At 43.8% G+C, this 18,614-nt stretch overlaps 1 protein-coding gene across 2 annotated transcripts; it reads left to right on the top strand.

Moving 5' to 3' along the window:
• The first annotated feature begins 10,029 nt into the window (after positions 1 to 10,029).
• TMEM200C (transmembrane protein 200C) lies at positions 10,030 to 14,902 on the top strand. 2 transcript variants are annotated; one of them, XM_071804236.1, is made up of 3 exons: positions 10,030 to 10,311; positions 10,820 to 10,902; positions 12,520 to 14,902. In XM_071804236.1, exon 3 carries the CDS (start codon positions 12,563 to 12,565, stop codon positions 14,210 to 14,212), a length of 1,650 nt encoding a protein of 549 aa, XP_071660337.1. In that variant the 5' UTR covers positions 10,030 to 10,311; positions 10,820 to 10,902; positions 12,520 to 12,562; the 3' UTR covers positions 14,213 to 14,902. The 2 variants fall into 2 exon arrangements, with proteins under 2 accessions (XP_071660337.1, XP_065688681.1); XM_065832609.2 differs by lacking the exon at positions 10,820 to 10,902 and having other exon boundaries at positions 10,033 to 10,311.
• Positions 14,903 to 18,614: the final 3,712 nt, after the last annotated feature.

The following is an 18,614-nucleotide window of genomic DNA, read 5'->3' as shown; positions in this document are numbered from 1 at the left end:
CATTTGGAGGGGAGGGGAAAAGAAGACAGCACAGTTTTACCCTGAAGTTTCTTCAGGCTATTTCAGAGACACAACACTGAACTCAGTAGATCAGTTTTCTACCTGATCCCATGTGGCATGTCCAATATTCTTAGTGAGATTTTTCCCACCATTAGTACTGAGAAACTCTTCAAAAACTGGAAATGGAAGATTTGAGACAGAAAAGCATCAGCTACAGAGGGAGCAGAAAGGAAGTAAAGGTTTTATCTCTACATGCAGAATGAGGAAAAGAGTGATTTCTGGAAGTACAGAGGTAAAATACTTGTATTTGCAGCAAGCCAGCATGGTCCTCTGTGCTATGGGGTAGCTCTAGGGAAGATGCAGTTATAGAAGCCTCAGGAACCAGCCTGACAGGTAATGGTGCTGAGGGGGAGACCCTGACACCATGAAGTGTCAAGTGATGAGTTCTCTTTTTAGCAAGGTAACAGATTTCTCTTTCAAGATGCAGTTAAATAAAGTTGAAGATGTCCACCTTCATGCTGAGAAAAGGCATACATACAGTCATGCAAATACCAAACCCAAAAGTTAAGACAGTTCAGATTTAAGCTCGCACTCAGCAGCCTTTGGGTTTAGAAACATTACATGAGATTTAGTTAACCATGGCCAGTGTGTTATGCTGCCTTTTGGATGTGGAGAGTGTGGCTTGTCTCCTGTTTAATAAGTCCTATAATACTCTCTTCAGCTGCTCACACCTGATCTTTCAGGACTTTTTTCTTCCCTTTTTATCTCCTCAGTTAGCCAGAATACTATAAACATCTCAGAATCTCTGTAGATATTTGAATCCTCAATATGTTGATTATGCCAATCAGGGAAGTCACACTGCCTGCACCTTTACTGTCTATGAATGTCTAAATGAACCTTATGCAGCTTCTTTTTGCAGTTTTATAGTTAGCAAACTAACCATGGAGACTCAGCAGCATGTACCTAATGATGGAAGGAGGACTCTGAGTGGATGAATAAATGAGATAAGGGGAGGAATGCCAGAACTGGAGTAGGTGTCCACAGGTCACACCTAACATTTGTTATTGCTCCTACCTCAGTTCAGAATAATCACTGCTTCAAATTCCTTGTGAATAAGGATGTGCTCAGTGGTCTTACGCACATGGTTATATACGACCTCCTCCATGGCATCCCCAGCCTCAGGCATGCTGTCAACTGATCAACATCAGATTAGAGTAGCAGGCTTTCAGAGTGCAGTCAAAGCACTTTTCCTTATTACCAAAGGACCTCTCATTCTGGTATCTGTGCTGAAGGGCTGGAGCAAGCTCATCATACAACTTCAAGAACATGTCTTTCCACACCCAAATGTTTTGCAACTGCTTCTTGCTATTTAAGCCACCATTACAATGTGTTCCTGCCACTCAAGAGTTATTTACTGTTCTCAAAAATGTTGTTCAGTGAAATGCAACAAGCTGTCATTCTTGTAGAGTGTTTGTCCTGTCCATTTATCTCCCTCTAAAAAATCTTGTCTACACTTCAGCACATCCATCAATCGAATTTCTAATCAGGAATAATTTAAATATCTGAATACAGAGCAAAAATAATATCCAGTCTTCAACAGAAATGAAGAATTCCCTCAAGGATGCATACATAGAAAAAGAGGCATGAAGACACTGATGTGTGTACTTACCCTGATATTGTGATGTAGAAAGCATTGTGAGATGCAGAATAGAAATCTGGGGAACGTGACCCTGAGATCTGCTACCTTGCTGAACTCTCATGACGCTAAGCAAAAGTGCTCTAAAGGAAGTCACATAAGTAGTACAGGTAAGCGGAGGGAAAAGTCTGAAATGTGAAAATCTGCAACATGGAAACCTAGAGTTCAGAGTCCTGCTATAATCAATAGGAGGAACCAGGTATCTCCAAAAAAACACTCCTTTCAAACTGCTACTCCTACAGAAGACCAGATCTGTCATGCTCTAGAAATGATGTAGGCATGTTAAAGCCTTCCAAAGTTAGGTGAGATGAATTCCACCCACTTGTCATGCAATATGTCATATTTGAGACAGGAACTGACACAGCCTTTTGTGGTGAGGACACTTAGGAACAGCAGAAGTAACCAAGAGTGTAAGTGCTCTGACTGTGGTTGAGTCCTCATCAGAAGCTGTGATAGAGACAGTTACTTGTATAACCCTGCCCTGATTTATACCTGCACGTATTACTTCAAAACATCTGCTTAGTATTTTCTTAAGCTCTGATTGGTTATTTTAAAGTTAAATACACTGTTCTTAAGGCATCTGTGATCCTCATACTCTTGGCTATGCATGAGTAATAAGCATTCACTGAAAACAGAATGCAGAGTAAATGGAGGAGTTGAGGCTTTTTAACCAGCGTACATGACAAGCTTGATTTCACACCCAAAATATTCAAACGAGTAAAGAGAAAATAGAGCATGAAAAATCCCTTCCCATCCTTCTGTTTAATAGCCCAATCTACCCAAAACTGAATTTCAGGAAAACCAAAAAATTATTTCAGGTTCTGCCTTTTTGAGTGCTTTAGGGCACCTTCTCTGTACCATTAATATCTAGAAATAAAACTCAGCAAAATAACTCTCTAAAAATAACTAAAGATATAAACACAGACTGAAAATCAGTTATGTTCTGCATCACAAGATGAGGCACGCTTTTTCTTCCTGCCTGGAATATCTGTGTCTTTCAGGAACACCCAAGCCTGAAGAGGCTTGCGAAGCTCTCACCTACATGAACAGTAGGTTAGTGCTTGACATTTGGGGTCAAAGCCTGCTTGCTTTACTCACATACAGAATCCCACAGCACCTGCAGGGCAAATTTTCCTTTCAGTGTGTCTGGTCAAACTCTATAGAAAGTTAATTGACTTTTGTTCAGTTATATAGATTAACCAGGTCATGACCTACCCCAGTGGTAGTGTTGAAAAGATCAGAGTAAGACACATTTTTATAGCCTCTACAACTCAAAGGCTGCCTTATTTTTTATCTTTAAGGAGAGTTCTTTGGTAATGAAAGCAATAGGAACAGCAAGCACATGGGATGTTCATAATTTCCTCATTTATTCTGTTTCACTCTTTCATGGTAATGTTTCCAATAGGAAAGAAAAAATATTCCTATTGGCTTTCTGCTGTGAATATTCCCTGGTTTTGGTAAAACTATGATGTTTCCTGTAGATCTCCTTCATTCTATAAATTCAGGTTGCTTGTATCAATGCAAAAAGGCAATTTAGCAAGTTGGACTTTCTTTGAATTATACTATTTGATACCTTTAAAGTTAAAAAACTGATTGAGAATTATTACTGTAATACCAGGCACTTGACTAATATAACTGAATGTTGCAACAGTAACATTCAGAGTCAAAGTAGAGGTACAATATGTGTCATGAATATCAAAAGAATAATAATCAAGTCCTCCATGTAAAGTGTTATGAATTATATTTAATAAACAATGGCCTACAATCTGAGTCTCTAAGTGTTATTTAACTACAAAGTTCAAGTTCTAGTTCTGAAAAGGATTTTGGTTTTTTTACCTACTTTTAGGACTTAGCACCTACTGCTCACTGTTAAATCACCATTCTACAACTTCAGGGCACAGTTCACTATTTTAACATTAAGTTATGAAAATATATATTGCTACTGTTATGAATTAGAGTAATTTAATGCACAACTTAAGCGTGACTGAAGAGAAAAATATATCAGTACACTGACACTGGCACTTGGGTCCAGAGCATGGCAGAGCTCAAAGAACACTACAATTCGCTTCTACGCTACCCTAAGCCTGTGAAGGGTTTAGCTCTTACCACAGAATGTTCACACTTTTGTGGTACCTGGCACATTTAAAATGTGTTCTTGACTTTACCCCAATGTTCCTTCTCTACAGAGAACCTGTGGAAGAGCTGGCGGAAACAAGATGACTCTCCTGGCAAACCTAGGGTTCATCCACCAGAGTTTTAATACATTTTCTGGGTTCCTTTATGGTCCCAAAATGTATCATTAAATCTTGGGAAAATTAGGTCTTCATTTTTGAGCATATCTTGTATCACACTGAAGGTGACAGCAATGAAGTACAGAGCTTCAAGGACCTCCACAATTCATCAGGGTTGTGACAAATTTTGTTGATAGTACTTAAAATTTTTATTGGATAAGCACTCTACATTATCTTGTTGCCTTTCCACAGTGAGGATCAGATGTCCAGTGTAGAGTAAAAAGACTGTGATTACAGGTCATGGAGAAAGTGAAATGACACACACACACAAAAAAAATGGGTTAATCTCTCTTGACAGCATATAACAAAGATACTGTAACAGTTTCCATTTACTAAATGCTAAATTAATCCTTTAATAATGTAGGGCGAAGACAGCTATCAATAGGCAGGAGTACATACACAGTGAATGCTGGTCTGATAAAACCCTTCTCTTAAAAATGAAGAATGCCATCGTTGTATTCTCCTGAATGACAGACTGTGATTTCAAGCAGATTTCTGCAAATCATCTTATTATTAATTGTAAGTGTGACTATGCTCGGTTGCACTGTTCCAGTGCCTCACCAGACGAGTCAGGAATTTCCTCAGCTAACACGGGCATTGTGCATTATTGTGTGTTTTCTATAGTGAAAAGGCAGCCCTCCTCCTCAGCAGCCTGAGGATATTCTGGGAAGCAGCAGGTGTATCCCCAAGAAACAGGGGGGAAACACTGATATCATTAACATTGTAGAATATCTGCCAACTAGTCAAGGCTCTGTGTGAGGGTCAACTAAGCCAGCTCATGGACTGGGTGGGCTGACTCCACTTCATGGATGTCTTATCCCCATGTGGAGGAGGTGAACTGCCCACCACTCCTGTCTGACCACTTCTGAACTGAGCTTTTTTCATATCACCAGAACTCTCTGATGTTGAGACTTGCAATGAGCAATGCAGATAAAAGGCATGAGCATCTCCCTCCTTGTTGAAAAACCCTTGCAGAGAGTTGCAAAAATTCTGGTATCAAGCTTATTTTTGAACATGTACAATTTTAAATTACCAAGGCTAAAAATCTCTGTAGCACCTACTGTCCTAGAATTAAAAAAAGACAGTGGGAGTCATATGTTATTGGTGCATTCTTATGTTGCCCTCCTACTAGTGCTTCAATATGCAAGTGATGTACTTTTGATACAAACTACAATAAAAACATTTTCCAACTCTCTGTCCAAAATATTTTGTCAATATTTCTCATAGACAAGTGCTGTCCCACTGAAAATACTATTTCTAAGGCTTGATGATAAAATAAGCTATTTTTTGAACTTGCCTTACAAAATACACATTCACAGCAGTTGCTGTAGACCTTCAAATATACAATAAAAATGTTTAAAAAATAAGAAGGTTCTAATCACGAAACACTTGTACAGAGATATCTCATTGCAACTAGGGTCAAGTTGCTTTGGGATGGCCTCCATCTCAAAGAGTTTACATTGTAGAGCCATGAGCAGAACAGGAACAACATTAAAAAAAATAATTACAATGATCTGGGGCAAATGCTACACTGGTCTTACCTTCCAGGCAAATAGTCTGGAAAGTATTCTTTATTAGTCTTTGTGTGATTTTGTGTCCACAAATAACAGGTACAGTTTTTTGCAGTTATTTGCAGTTGTCTTATATCAACAAATCAAAAGTGAAGGCAAATAACATGGCTGAATGGTTCCTATTTCTTTTTAAGCCAGCTGAGAAATCATGCTCAGAACATTTAAAAGGAACTGAGTGACATATGCCCCTGAGCACGGTTCATAACCTGAGGGTGCAACCATTACAGACGTCCTGCAATATGTCACAATTGACCCAGGAACACTTCCCATTCTGTTTCCTCTAGTTTCAATTCTTTTGCAAGATGCCAATTAAAGACATATATATTTATAAAGTGGTTAGTGTCATTTATGCCTTGAAAATAAAAATCTATTAACAGAGAATATCAGTAAGAACTGAAGAGAGCTGAACTAGTATTTACTTTTTTTCTTTTATGAAAAAGCTTTTTCATCTTAAAGTATTAATTCCCTTTACCTTTCAATCATCAGATTTCATAGCTGTGTATTTCTTTCACCCTGACAAATGTTCCCAGCAATGTGTATATCTGCTGTAATTAATTTTGAAAGAACAGTAGACATGCAAATTGCAATTTGCTCTCAGTGGATTCCCTAGACTCAGGCTTGCTACACAATGAAAAGAAAAGTTGCCTCTGATTCTACCATGTATCAAATAAGCCAGAGGAATCTAATACACCATGCAGATTCACTGTGTTTAATGTAGGCCTGCAAGGATTTCAAACACATATTTTCTCAGTGAGGATGATTTCTCATAGTTCATTCACAGTGCTGCTGTTTTCCCCTGCACTGGTTATCAAATCATCATTAATCATAACAGAGTTTCCACCATTAATCATATGAGAATCTTCACTGCCATGGAAACAAACAAACAAACAAATAAAGTATATGGGGCTAAGGCAAGACAAAACAAACACTGAGACCATTGGCCAGACTGGGAGTGATGCTCTTACAACTTTCCCAGCTACTGAATAAGATGAAGCAATGACTTCAGCAATATAGGCTGAGGAAATCTTGGCATGTAGCACAATATACTGTGAAGCATATGTACAAGATGTACATTTGCTTTAATTTTTATTAATGTAATGAATTAGCTAATTAAAATTAGCTAAATAAGCTACAATTACAATGAGCTTTCAGGCCAGAGCCACTGTTATGACTGGAAGCCATTCTGCCAGCAGGATATACGTTGAGATGACAATGACCCTTTGATACTTCTGTTACTCTATGTCTGAGAAACTGAGAAGATAAATCACTGAGGGAAACCTAAAGCCTGTGCAGAATGTCTCTCTCTTACGCTTTTAATACTGATCCTCTAACAATCCTTTTCCTATTTATCCTTTTAATCTTGTGCTGAGGATGAAAATATATTGACAAAGAGCCTCTCTCTTTGTTTTGTCTAATCTCTACACTGGGAAATATAGGTCTATGGCTGGAACCCATAGATGCTACAGTATTTCAGGTACGTGCACCAAGTACTTTATGTTGTCCTTTGAATTGTTTTTGGACCTTGGGCCTGCTGAGGGCTGAGATATGTTAACCTGGCTACACACCTCCTGGATTAGAGCTAACATACCCAGCCAGACTGGGGTGGAACATATTCAAGTGGCTATACTAAAATTGATGGCATTGTGGTACTGAACCACATCCCGAGAAGAACCATGTGAAGTTTACCATCAAAAGTTTACCTAATGTGAAGTTTACCTAACGAAACCAGATAGTGATTTTTATATAGATAAATGGGGAGAGGAGGGGAGAGGAGGGGAGAGGAGGGGAGAGGAGGGGAGAGGAGGGGAGAGGAGGGGAGGGGAGGGGAGGGGAGGGGAGGGGAGGGGAGGGGAGGGGAGGGGAGGGGAGGGGAGGGGAGGGGAGGGGAGGGGAGGGGAGGGGAGAGGAGGGGAGAGGAGGGGAGAGGAGGGGAGAGGAGGGGAGAGGAGAGGAGAGGAGAGGAGAGGAGAGGAGAGGAGAGGAGAGGAGAGGAGAGGAGAGGAGAGGAGAGGAGAGGAGAGGAGAGGAGAGGAGAGGAGAGGAGAGGAGAGGAGAGGAGAGGAGAGGAGAGGAGAGGAGAGGAGAAAGGAAAATAAAGAGGAAAGGAAAATAAAAAGAAAGAGGACAGGAAAGGCAAAAGGAGAAAGGAGAAGAAAGGAGAAAGGAGAAAGAAAGGAGAAAGAAAACCCAGGTCAAATAACCTCTTCGCAATTCCTAATAATTTTTTATGTTCGTTATAGTTTAATGGTAAATGCACGGTATTATGCAGAAAGTTACATGAATAAGGCAGGCGCTGAGCCTGCCAGCAGTGCTCTGTAGTCAATGCAAACACAGACAGTTACAAATTAACTCAGGCAGCCAGCAAACCAGACTCACAGGAAAGATGCCTTTTGCAACCGTTCCACTGCTGGGAGCACAAAAATCCATATCAACTAAAAATAAAATAAAGGTTTCATTTATGCTCCCAATGCATTTGTTAAATAAAAATAAGAATCTGTTGGATAGGTAGGGATACACGACTCAGCAAGGTAATTTGCTCTGAGGGATTCGGCCTGCCATTGTACAACTGGTCCTCACCATGTCGGGCAAATTAAGATTGCATTGCTAGCTACTGCGGAACAACACTCTCAGCAGCTTTTCACTGAAGAACATATTTTTTGTTTTGCAGGATATGGCCTCACCTACAGCACATTTTGCTAAGGGTAATTTGAAAACTGTGAATATGATGATAGCCTAATCACTCAAATCTTTAGCAACGAAAATATGGAAATGCTGTTGTATAAAAAGATGGCTAAACAAAATGCTTTAGTTTGACAGAAATAGAAAATATGACTCAGATAGGAAAAAGAGCTCTTTGCCCTTTAAAAAAATCTCTCTCATTCTCCCTCTTTCTCTAACACAGGAGCCTTTCAGGGAAGAGTCTGGTGATGCTGCATTATTGATGTGATACAGGTCTCCAGTGGAAACAGATGTGATATGTTTGGTTTTCTCTGATAGTCTAGGCTGAACACAAAGCAAATTACTGAATGTCAGAAGACTTGGGTTTATCGAGACTGTTCAAAGCACACTTTCAAAAGAAGTTCTTAAATAATAAATCTTATATTGCAAGCCTGTTGCATAACCAAAAGTTATATGTGTACTAAAAGAAACGTGCCCCAAGTGATTTTGCTGAGACAAACTGCAAATGACATTAAAATGCATATGTGCAGCTTTAGGATTTGTTTGTTCTCAAAACAGGCACTGATATTTGGGGTGAAAGACACGTAATAGCACAGCCTGGATGAACAGTCACAGAACTGCAGAATTGTTGAGGCTGGAATATATACAATTTAACTGAATATGCATAATCTCTCTGGAAATTTTCCAAACTTGTGTTGGATCCATTCTTTTTAAAAACACAGTCTGAGACCATAAAGGTTCTCTCCACTGCCTCTCAGTTTCTGGCAGGCTGTATAGTCTTCCCACACAAGAGGCCAAGCAGCAGTAGACGAGCTGGTTTGGCCCAGGCTAGGACACACTGCAGATTCAAGAGGAATCCAAGGCCACCGTACAAAAAGGTAGGTTCAGTCTGTGCACCCCAGAAAACCATGCAATGTATATTAGGAGCAAACTCAAGCCACAGGATGAGTTTTCTGTATTTACTGAGATACCTGCCTGAGATGTGTCTTTCTAGCTCACAGTGGACCTGTAATAAGTCTTGACTAAAGCAATCAGCAGCAATCTCCACTGACAAATAGGGGAAGCAGTGTGATGGGACACACTAGATTATGTCTCGCTTAGGTGATAGCTTCAATTTAATCAGAGTTTTCACCAAGCAGTTCAGAAGAGAACATAATTTCCTGGTCTCTGCTGAAAACGAGATCTTGGGTGACACCAGTGACGTATCTCAGCTGGAACTTTCATCATCCGTTACTTTGTTCATCTCTTCACCTGCTTATTGGTGTTCTCCCTAAACACTCTTGCAAAGTTAAGGGGAAAAACCACAGGTGGGGTGGCTGAGTCTAAGACTGTTGAGACACCAGTGGTGGAAAGGAGACCGAGGGGCTTTCCGCTTCCTGGTGCCGACCTCTAAATGGGAGACCTGGAGAACCCAGGGATGACAGAGGTGGTGAGAGCAGACAGGACCTCATGCTGTCAGGGAAAGCAAAGGTCAACGGGCACGGTGCGGCTCGGCACGCACAGAATGGCGGGGTGAGGCCGGGCGGGGCGCCTTAGGACGGGGCGTGGCCGTTGAGGGCGGGGCCTCTGAGGGCGGGGCCTCCGAGGGCGGGGTCGGCGGGGCGGGGCCGGCGGGCGGGCGCAGGTGCGCAGGTGGCGGGGCGGGGGGAGGCGGCCGCGGCCATCCTGCTGCAATTTCCCTGTGTCACGGCTCCCGTCTCCTAGCAACGGCGCCGAGTCCGGCCGGCAGCCGCGGCAGCCGCGCACCGCCCGCAGCGGCGGCGGCACAGGCAGCGGCTCCGCCGGCCCGGCGGGTCGGGCGGGCGGGCGCTGCCGGGGGGCGGCCCCGCGGCGGGAAGGATGCGGCATGGCGAGGGGGCAGCGCTCCCGCGGAGCTCCCTGAGGGGGCCGGCGGCGGCGGGGCCGAGGGGGCGCCCGGCGCTCGGCCCAGCCCCGCCGTCCGCCCGCCCGGGGCCGTGAGGAGCGGCGAGGCGGCGGCGGGGCGAGCGCCGTGCGGGGATGCCCGCTCGGGCCGGAAAGTTTCCCCGCGGCGGCTCGGCCGCTTCCCGCGCGGACTTCTCCCCGGCCCTCCTCGGTAAGTGACCACGTCCCCTCTCCGCTGCCATCTTGAGCGGCGGCTCCGTCCGCCCGCGACCCCCGACCGACGCCCCGAGGGCGGCCCGAGGCTGCCGCCCGGCGGGACTGAGCGCCTTTCCCGACGGCGGGGAGCTGCGGGGCCAGCCCTGCCCGCGGAGCGCCTGTCCTGCCCGCGGAGCGCCCGGCGGAGCCAGCGACAGCCCCCGGCTGGCTCCCCGGTTCTGCTGCCGGAATGCCCTTAGAACGCTGCGTGGCGGCCCCGTGCCCGGCGGCCGGAGCCGGCGAGCCCTGCCTGTGGCGCCCGAGGGTTGGGAAGGAGTTAAACCGGCTCCTGTTAATACTGTTAAAACTGTATTTGGTCTTTACCGATTCGGGTCGGGGTAGCGCTTGAGGGCTTCTTACGGAGCCGGCGGTGGTGGGCTGGGGCGCGGATGGAGGTCGCGTTTAGTTTGTACGAAACGTGGCTCCAGTTCCTGCCAGTCCCGGGTTGTTTGGTTGTATTGTAGGCGCTGGCGATGACCGGTGGCCCCACGATGCCCTCCTTTGCATGCCGAGCTCTGCTCTTTCTATCGCCACAACTAAGTGCCAGGTGATGCCGAATTGGGAAGGTTTGCTTGTACATGATTGACGTCTCTTTTGCTGTGGTGGAGGAGACGGGCTGCTGGCTAGTGGGGCAGCAGAAGGAATGGGACTAATGAACCGGTAATCAAAGCAAAACGTGCCCCGATAATTACACTTGTGCATCAACAAAGAACGAACGTGCTTTTTTTTTTTTTTTTTTTAATAAGTAGTTCAGCAATAGGAATGAAAAGACAAGTCTCTGCTCTTTGTTTTTGAGCATGCGGTACCTCGGAGAGTAATTTAACAATGTCCTTGCTGACAACACCCGTCTTTTTCTGGGGAAAATACAAACGGAGTAAGTGGGACACGAAATTACCTCATACGTGGCAGTCTGGGAATAGAACAGAAAAGATTTAAAAGCTGAACAGGGGAAGGGGATCAAGATTTTTTTTATTATTTTTTTGAAGGGGTGCTTACTTAATCTCCTTTCAGTGAAATGAATTGAACTTTGTGAATCATATTCTATTTGGTGCTGTCATCTTTTTCTCCCTCAAAAAATAACCGGACACTCAGAAAGAGAGAGGGGGGAGGGGATCCTGCTCTTTGGTAGCATGACACAATATCTTGCAAAAAGAATTGCAACAGTGCAGGATTTGCTCCTACACTCTGCACCTTGTAGCTCAGATCACTGGAACAGGGAGACAGATGACTTCTGATGATCTACTAAAACAACAGCCATAAATGCTCAGTGTTTAGTCCCCTACCGGTTTTCCTACAAGCAGTCATTGCTGTTTCCCCAGATGACTTGCAGGGGTTCACTCCTCCTTTAATAAGATTTGACATACAAGCCACCATCTCCCCTTTCTGGGGCCAGGGGAGGAGATTTCGCCTCTGTTACGTAACAGTTACCTGGAGCATTGCACATGTTTCCAAACCAGGGATGCTTCTGGACCACAGGTGGGAGGTGAATTTCTGTAATATTGCAGATCAAGTGCAAATGGCTAGGAAGAAACTTTTACACAGGGCACTGCTTGCCGGTGTTCAAATGTTTCCCTTGTGTATTTCACAGTAATTGCTTTACCACTCATTTAAGCAAGGCAAATAATATGTTCAACCCTCTCCTCAGTAATGTACAAGTAGTATAATAAAACAAATGTTATCTATAGATCAAATATACTGCCTTCCTACTTTTATTTGCCTTATCCCCTCAAATCCTGCATGACATCACTAACCACAGTCAGTATGCAGTGGTAACCCCAGATCCTGTTAGGGAGTGGGGCTCAGCATCTCTGAGCTCTGGTGCTTTGCAAGCACCTTCTGAGACCAGCAAGATCATTTTTTTTGTTTACATCAGCAGATACCACTCCCTCTATGGTTTACCTGGAGCGTAAAGAAACTAATTACCTGTTTGGCAAGAATATAGTGGGGCACATGGCTGTTTGGATGCTATCAGTCTGCTTGTCTCTTTCTCATACATGGGAGCTCTGTGAGGAAGGCAGATGGGCCTGTTGGTATCAAACCCCATCCCACTTGTTGAGGGTTTAAATCAGCAGGAGTTTGAATGAGGAACAGTAAAGAGAAATAACTTTTGTGCTGCAGGTCTACACCCGGTCTTCATCCTCTTCTTTTTTCCCTTTCACTGCAGGAGCTGGAGTGGCCGTGGGGGGCAGTGCTCTGGGTAGCCAGCCATGATTGCCACTGGAGGCCTCCTGAGGATCTCAGCTAGGAAACAGGACCCCTTGCGACCCCAAAGTCAAGTTCCCAAACGCAAGCGTAAGGCCAAAAAGAAGCGCAAGAACGACGTGGTGGTGGTGAAAGGCAAGCTGAAGCTGTGCTCCCTCTCAGGGCTCATTGCCCTCTGTGGCATCCTGGTACTCCTGGTGGGCATCGCCTTGGCCGTGGTGGGCTACTGGCCAAAGCCCAGCCAGGTGTACAGAGAAGGCAGCTTCAGTGCGGGCCGGCACCTGGCACCACAGGGTGGCACCCCCAAGAACCGCTCCCGAAGCCAGGAAGGGGCACAAGCAGCAATCCATCCAGAGTTACCCTCCAGAGCCAACATCTCCACCACTGCTACCACCCAGGGGTCCCCACAGTCCCCCCCAACTTCCTCGTCTCCCCAGGCCTCAGTGGGTTTTCTTTTCCGTCTTTTCTCGAGCTACTTGCATTCAGACAAGCTGAAGGTGCTGGGCCCCCTCATCATGGGTATCGGCATCTTCCTCTTCATCTGTGCTAATGCAGTATTGCATGAGAACCGTGACAAGAAGACCAAGATCATCAACCTGCGTGACCTCTACTCCACTGTCATTGATGCCCACAGCCTGCGGACAAAGGACGGAGGCACCCCGGCCTCAGCCCCTCTCAATGGCTTTGTCAGCTACGTGCAGTCCCGGGGCCTGGAGCTAAAGCCTGGTGGTGAAGGCCTGGGTACTGCGGCCATGCTGGCCAAGAGCTCCTGGCCACCAGGACTGGGTGTCTCCCTTTCCCCACCGGACCTGGCATCCTCGCCACGGCGTTCCTCCTTCTGCACCCCACTGCAGCCGCCCAGCCTGGCTGAGGCTGTGTACAGCATCTACCGGGAGCGTGCTGCCCTTGCTGGCCGCACCATCACCAGCCCACCCTGCAGCCCACCAGAGAGCTGGGGCCAGCGCAGCACAGCCAGCTCCATCGTCGGCTCTTCACTCAGCGCCTTCACCCTCTTGCCCTTGGCACCAAGCAGCGGAGGGGGAGGCTGGCGGAGGCCCCCAGGTGAGCGGGGAGCCCGAGAAATCCCACGGGGGGAGTTTGAACTCAGCCTGACTGACCTCAGCAGCAGCCATGTTGAGGGAGGCTGTGGGACGAGGAGGCACAAGCTGGTTCTCAGGAGACAGAGCACCAGCTGCTTGCCTGATGCCAGGCGTCCCCTTTCCCCCGAGCCACCTCGGTCCCCAGCTGTCAGTGGTGGCACAGACTCCAGCCTCTTGGTAAAGGCATCTTCTAGCTACTCCAAATCTCTGGATCTGGGGGGATCACCCCCCTCCAGCCCCCCTGCCATCACCAGGGCGGACTCCCAGAGCTCCCAGTCTGAGCCTTCCAGCAGCAATAAGGGCTACAGCCACCTGGAGGAGGCAGGCACCTCCTTGGAGTCAGTTGCCAACACCCCAGCCAGTAAAATCCAGGACTGTGAGGAGGAACCAGCTGAGAAGACAGGCCCTCTCAAGGCTACCAGCAGAGAACAAACAGGGGAGCAATCCCAGCAAACTCAAAGACAGTACACAAATAAAGAGAAACTCTTTATGATTTCTAGGTCGCACGCTGCATTAGGGCTGGAGGATGGGGAACTGGAGAGTACTGGCATCTAAACAAAACCGAGAAGGCACAAGGACACCTTGCAACCCTCCACACCTTCCCCCCTTCTCCATCTTCTTGTGGACTTAGAAAACTAATCAATATCCAAAGAGCTGCAGTATGTTGCCCTTGAAAATTGAGTACAGTAAATCCTGTAGATGACTTCAGGAAGAAAAAGAAAATCCTTTCTGTCCGATTGTGATTGTATGTTCCATGCAAGCCAAATTGTATTAAATATCCACAGTCCAGTAAGTTCTTTGGATCAGATTAATACAATTTCAGACAGAATAACTGTGCACTTTACTGTTTTGATTTCCAAGTGCCCCTTCTTTCTTCTCCTCTGATTTCTTTCTTGCTGATTTGTCACTAACTGCTTGAAAACTGCAGGCACCTTTTTAAGCTCAATAGCAATGTGGTCTTCAGATCAAGAAAGCCGAGCTCTCTCTTTGTTTTGGTTCAATCACTAAAAAGTTTGCAAGGCCTTAAGGATGATGTACCTTGACAAAGAATGAGTTTGTTTAAATTCTGGAAAAATGACAATTTAGAAGAGACTGGAGCGGAACAGAGCTCTGATCTAGTTAAAACCATTACATTCCTGAATCCAAAATACCTACTACTACGTGATACTTTATTAAGTATTATTACTCATGTATTGACTAATAGCATTAAAAGATTTTTTTTTAATAAAACATTTACAAACAAAACTGCTACACTAAAGAGTCCTTTATTTTGGTAAGTAATTACAGCTATCAGAAGCCTTTTGTTTTTATACTGTGAAAGATTATAGAGATGCTATGAGGCCAAAGGTTCGCTTATGCTTTTAAGTGGGTAATCAGTCATTTTGAATTAATTTCCAAGTAAACACTTCTTCAGACTGAGAAACCGCACTTTAATTCAATCAGAAGACTCTGCCTCCATTTCTAACAGCTCTCTGTGACAACTGAAGAAATGTGAGATTTTGACAAGCTAAGGAAAAAAAAATTAAAGGTTTGACCTACAATTAAAATTAGATTTTTCATGACTAACACATTAATCTCAAACTACAGCATATTCTTTCTGGGTTTTTCACTTCCCTTTAAGTGTTCCTTTAATTCTTTCTGCTGTTATGGTTCCCATTTGTGAATGCATGTGCATAAGATTAAAGCATAATGATAGCCCTGTCAATCTCATAGCAGTTGGCCCTGTTTAAGTTAGCGGAGGTTTCTCACTGACTTTGGCAGGGTGAGGATTTCTTCCTGCATGAGAAAGCATCAGGTTTCCTGAAGGCTAGAGAATGCCTTGTCTGTAGGCAGTTTTTTGGTAAACTGATGAGCTGTTTCATTTTCGTAGCTGCAGCACACCAGGCACTTCTTTTATTTTGGCAAAGCAGCTTTATGTGCTCAGAAAATTTTGTCAATACTTCAGATTTTAAATACGGATGTGGCATTTCACTATGACAAGAAGAGAAATCGACATTAAACAACTCAAATGTGTAGGCAGGCAAGAGTCTTTCTGTGGCAATTTTTTCTTATGGTTTCATGTTTTAAAATGCTTAGTTACATGTTGAAATACTAACATTATAATACATTGCAAAATTGAAAACATATCAATAAATGCAATTGCATTTAGTAATCTGGCAAAGCCCTCTATTAAATAAGGCTAATTTAAAAGAAAGGAAGAAAAAAACAATTTTCCATGTCAGAGTCTCAAAACTGGAGAAGCAGAAAGTGCATGTTCTCTCGAGCAACGGAGACATCCAGGTGGATCTTCCCTCCTGTCAGTGGCACCAGTGCATTGACTATATGAACCTCACTGTGACATTTTGTGCTATTACACAGCTAAGACACAACTGGCAAAAATATGTTGTAAATCTGTCTGGACTGGCATGGGGCAGATTAGACACTGTGTGAACTGACAAGTGTGTGGCGCAGCTGGCACTGGTGTTTGCACAGGTCTTTCCTTTCGGTTCCCCATGGTCAATGGTGCTGCGCTTCTGCTCCTTCTCTTGTGATTTCCAGCAAGATTTATGAGATGTATCTGAGCAACATTACCTAGTGCTGACAGAGATACCAGTTACTGACACAGCTGAAGACACCCGGTTATTTTCCATGTGAAAACCCTTCATGGAGGTGAAAGAGAAGAGAGGAGTCATGGGTGCTACTTATTGAGGCACTGGGTCCTCATAAAGATGTGGCAGAGGGTTGCTTTATTCTGAGAGGGGGAAACATGCTTTTTTAAATATTCTTAGCAAAATTTTCTGTAGCCATCTGTATCTACAGTCTGCTCTGAAAACAAACAAACAAAAAAAAGGCAAAACAAAACACTTTAAAAAAACTTCTGGGTACACATTTGATTTTAAAATAAAGAAACCTAGTAATTCTTCTCATGATTAACTTACTGCAAAGCTTTCTAAGTAACAAAATTACAACAGAGTTTGGGTTTAATAAGTAAAATTATAGCTTGTTCCTGTGTTGCCAAAAAAGGTGTGAAATGTGAACTTTTACCAGTCAAGCTGGATTTTTTATAACAGCAACTAAAAGTGATTTGCAACATGTAAATTAATAAGCAGAGAAAATTGCCTCTCTGCAAGTTATCAAAAATAATTTTTTGCAAATGCATTAATTAAAACTATTTGTTGAGCAACTTAAGTGGTGGTAGAGTTTGAGTCAGAAACTTTTGTTTAAAATTCAAGATGGGCAAGTTAGTTTAACATACCAGTGTTGGAAAACAGCTAAGAAATTCAAACTCCTGTGTACCAGCCCTGGCTGCTGTTAATACCATTAGCCTGGGAGAGAAACACAGCAGCTGGTAAGGAGCTGAGCTTCTCACAGTGAAACCAGCAGGTGCTGGGAGTGCTGGCGTTTGTGTGTTGACCCGTTCTTGACTCTTTCCCAGCTGGGCCTGAGCGCTTCTCAGGACTGCTAGGCTGCCTCTTGGCCATCGTTTGCTCATCCTGTCACTTGCTTATGCACTTTCTCTCTCATCTATTTTCTTCTTTTTAACCTTCATCTCCAGTGTCCTGCCACTAAGTGCTTCCTCCATAGTCCTTGCAAAGAGCTGAGAAGCTCTGCTTAGCAGTATCTGCCTGCCTACATGTTGTAGAAAGAGATGTATCCCTACAGAACATGTTTATTAAGAAGTAATTGTTAGTCCCCCTATTTAAAAAGTGATATCCCTGAATATCTGTTAAGCTAGAATACCTGGAAAAAATAGATTTTGGTCCAGAAATGTGTGATCTGTTTTGTGTGTGGTTTTTTTGTTTGTTTGGGTTTTTTTTTGTTTGGTTGGGTTTTTTTTGTTTTTGTTTTTGCATAGAATTGTGCTCTGATATTTACATAAAAATTTCCAGAGGAAAAGTTAATTTCTGCTTGAGCCCTCAGAATACTCCTATCGCTAGATAGAAGGCTGCATCTGTTTGTTATGAGTATAGATGCTGGTTGGACCGGTCTGAGGACACAGGCAAATGCCCTAATTGTACTTCAGTCATGGTGCTCTTTATTACAAAACCCTCAGGACTCTGGAGAACCTGCTGACATGATCGTACCATAACCCACTTATAGCTCAGCTTTCACTGGCTGGCAAAGTACTTAAAATCTTTGCATTAACCTGGCTCTCTTGACTGAACTGATTTACTGAACTCCCCAACTGTTGATATCTCAGCTGATTTACTACAAAAGACTATAGCTCAGATTTGTTACTGTCTATTATTTAGATACATTTTTTAAAAGCATTTTCAAGGATCAGAGCTGTCCAACAGTGAGTAATAGTGCACCTAAAAACATTGAATTAAGTAACTGTTAACATAGTTTTATGTCTGCAGTCTGAGATAAGAGTATGGATTTCCATAATAGCCAAAACAGTTTACACAGAAGTAGCAATATGACTTCAATTACACAATAATGTTCATTAAAAGTAAGAGAAATGGCACAATGGTAAAGGTTATTTGATTTCAGTAGGATGAATAGCCTTTTATAACATCTCACAGTTTTTCTTTCTAAACAAGAACATGTTTGTGTGGATGCAGTAAAACAGAACTGTATTTATAAGGACAAAGGAGAATTACTAATAATTTAAGTAGATTGCCCATTAATGCTTTCCCTCATTAATATATTTCAGTCCCTCATTTCTCTCCATTTGAAAAGAGAGAGAGAGGAGACAAGAAAGCAACAACCAACCTCTGGCCATAACCTAGCTAGAAATCAGACTTTGCTACATAAAACCATGAAAAATACGAGTGCTCAGTGGTAGCTGATAATTAAAATCTTAATAATCAATAAAAGTATAGATTTTTTTTGGCCTTTTTTGTTTTTTTTTTTCTTACAGAGCAAATACATCAAACTTCCCTCAGAAAAAGCCTCTTTCTCACTTCTCCAAGACTGTCAATAGCAATACCGCAGAGCTTTATCTAGGCTGCTTAATTACTATTTTTCTCTACCA

This window comes from Patagioenas fasciata, chromosome 2, assembly GCF_037038585.1.
Source record: "Patagioenas fasciata isolate bPatFas1 chromosome 2, bPatFas1.hap1, whole genome shotgun sequence".
Taxonomy (NCBI): Eukaryota; Metazoa; Chordata; class Aves; order Columbiformes; family Columbidae; genus Patagioenas; species Patagioenas fasciata.
This window is presented reverse-complemented; position numbering and strand designations above follow the sequence as displayed.

Coding starts and splice junctions, on each gene's coding strand:
- TMEM200C (XM_071804236.1), top strand. CDS start 12,563: ATGATTGCCACTGGAGGCCTCCTGAGGATCTCAGCTAGGAAACAGGAC.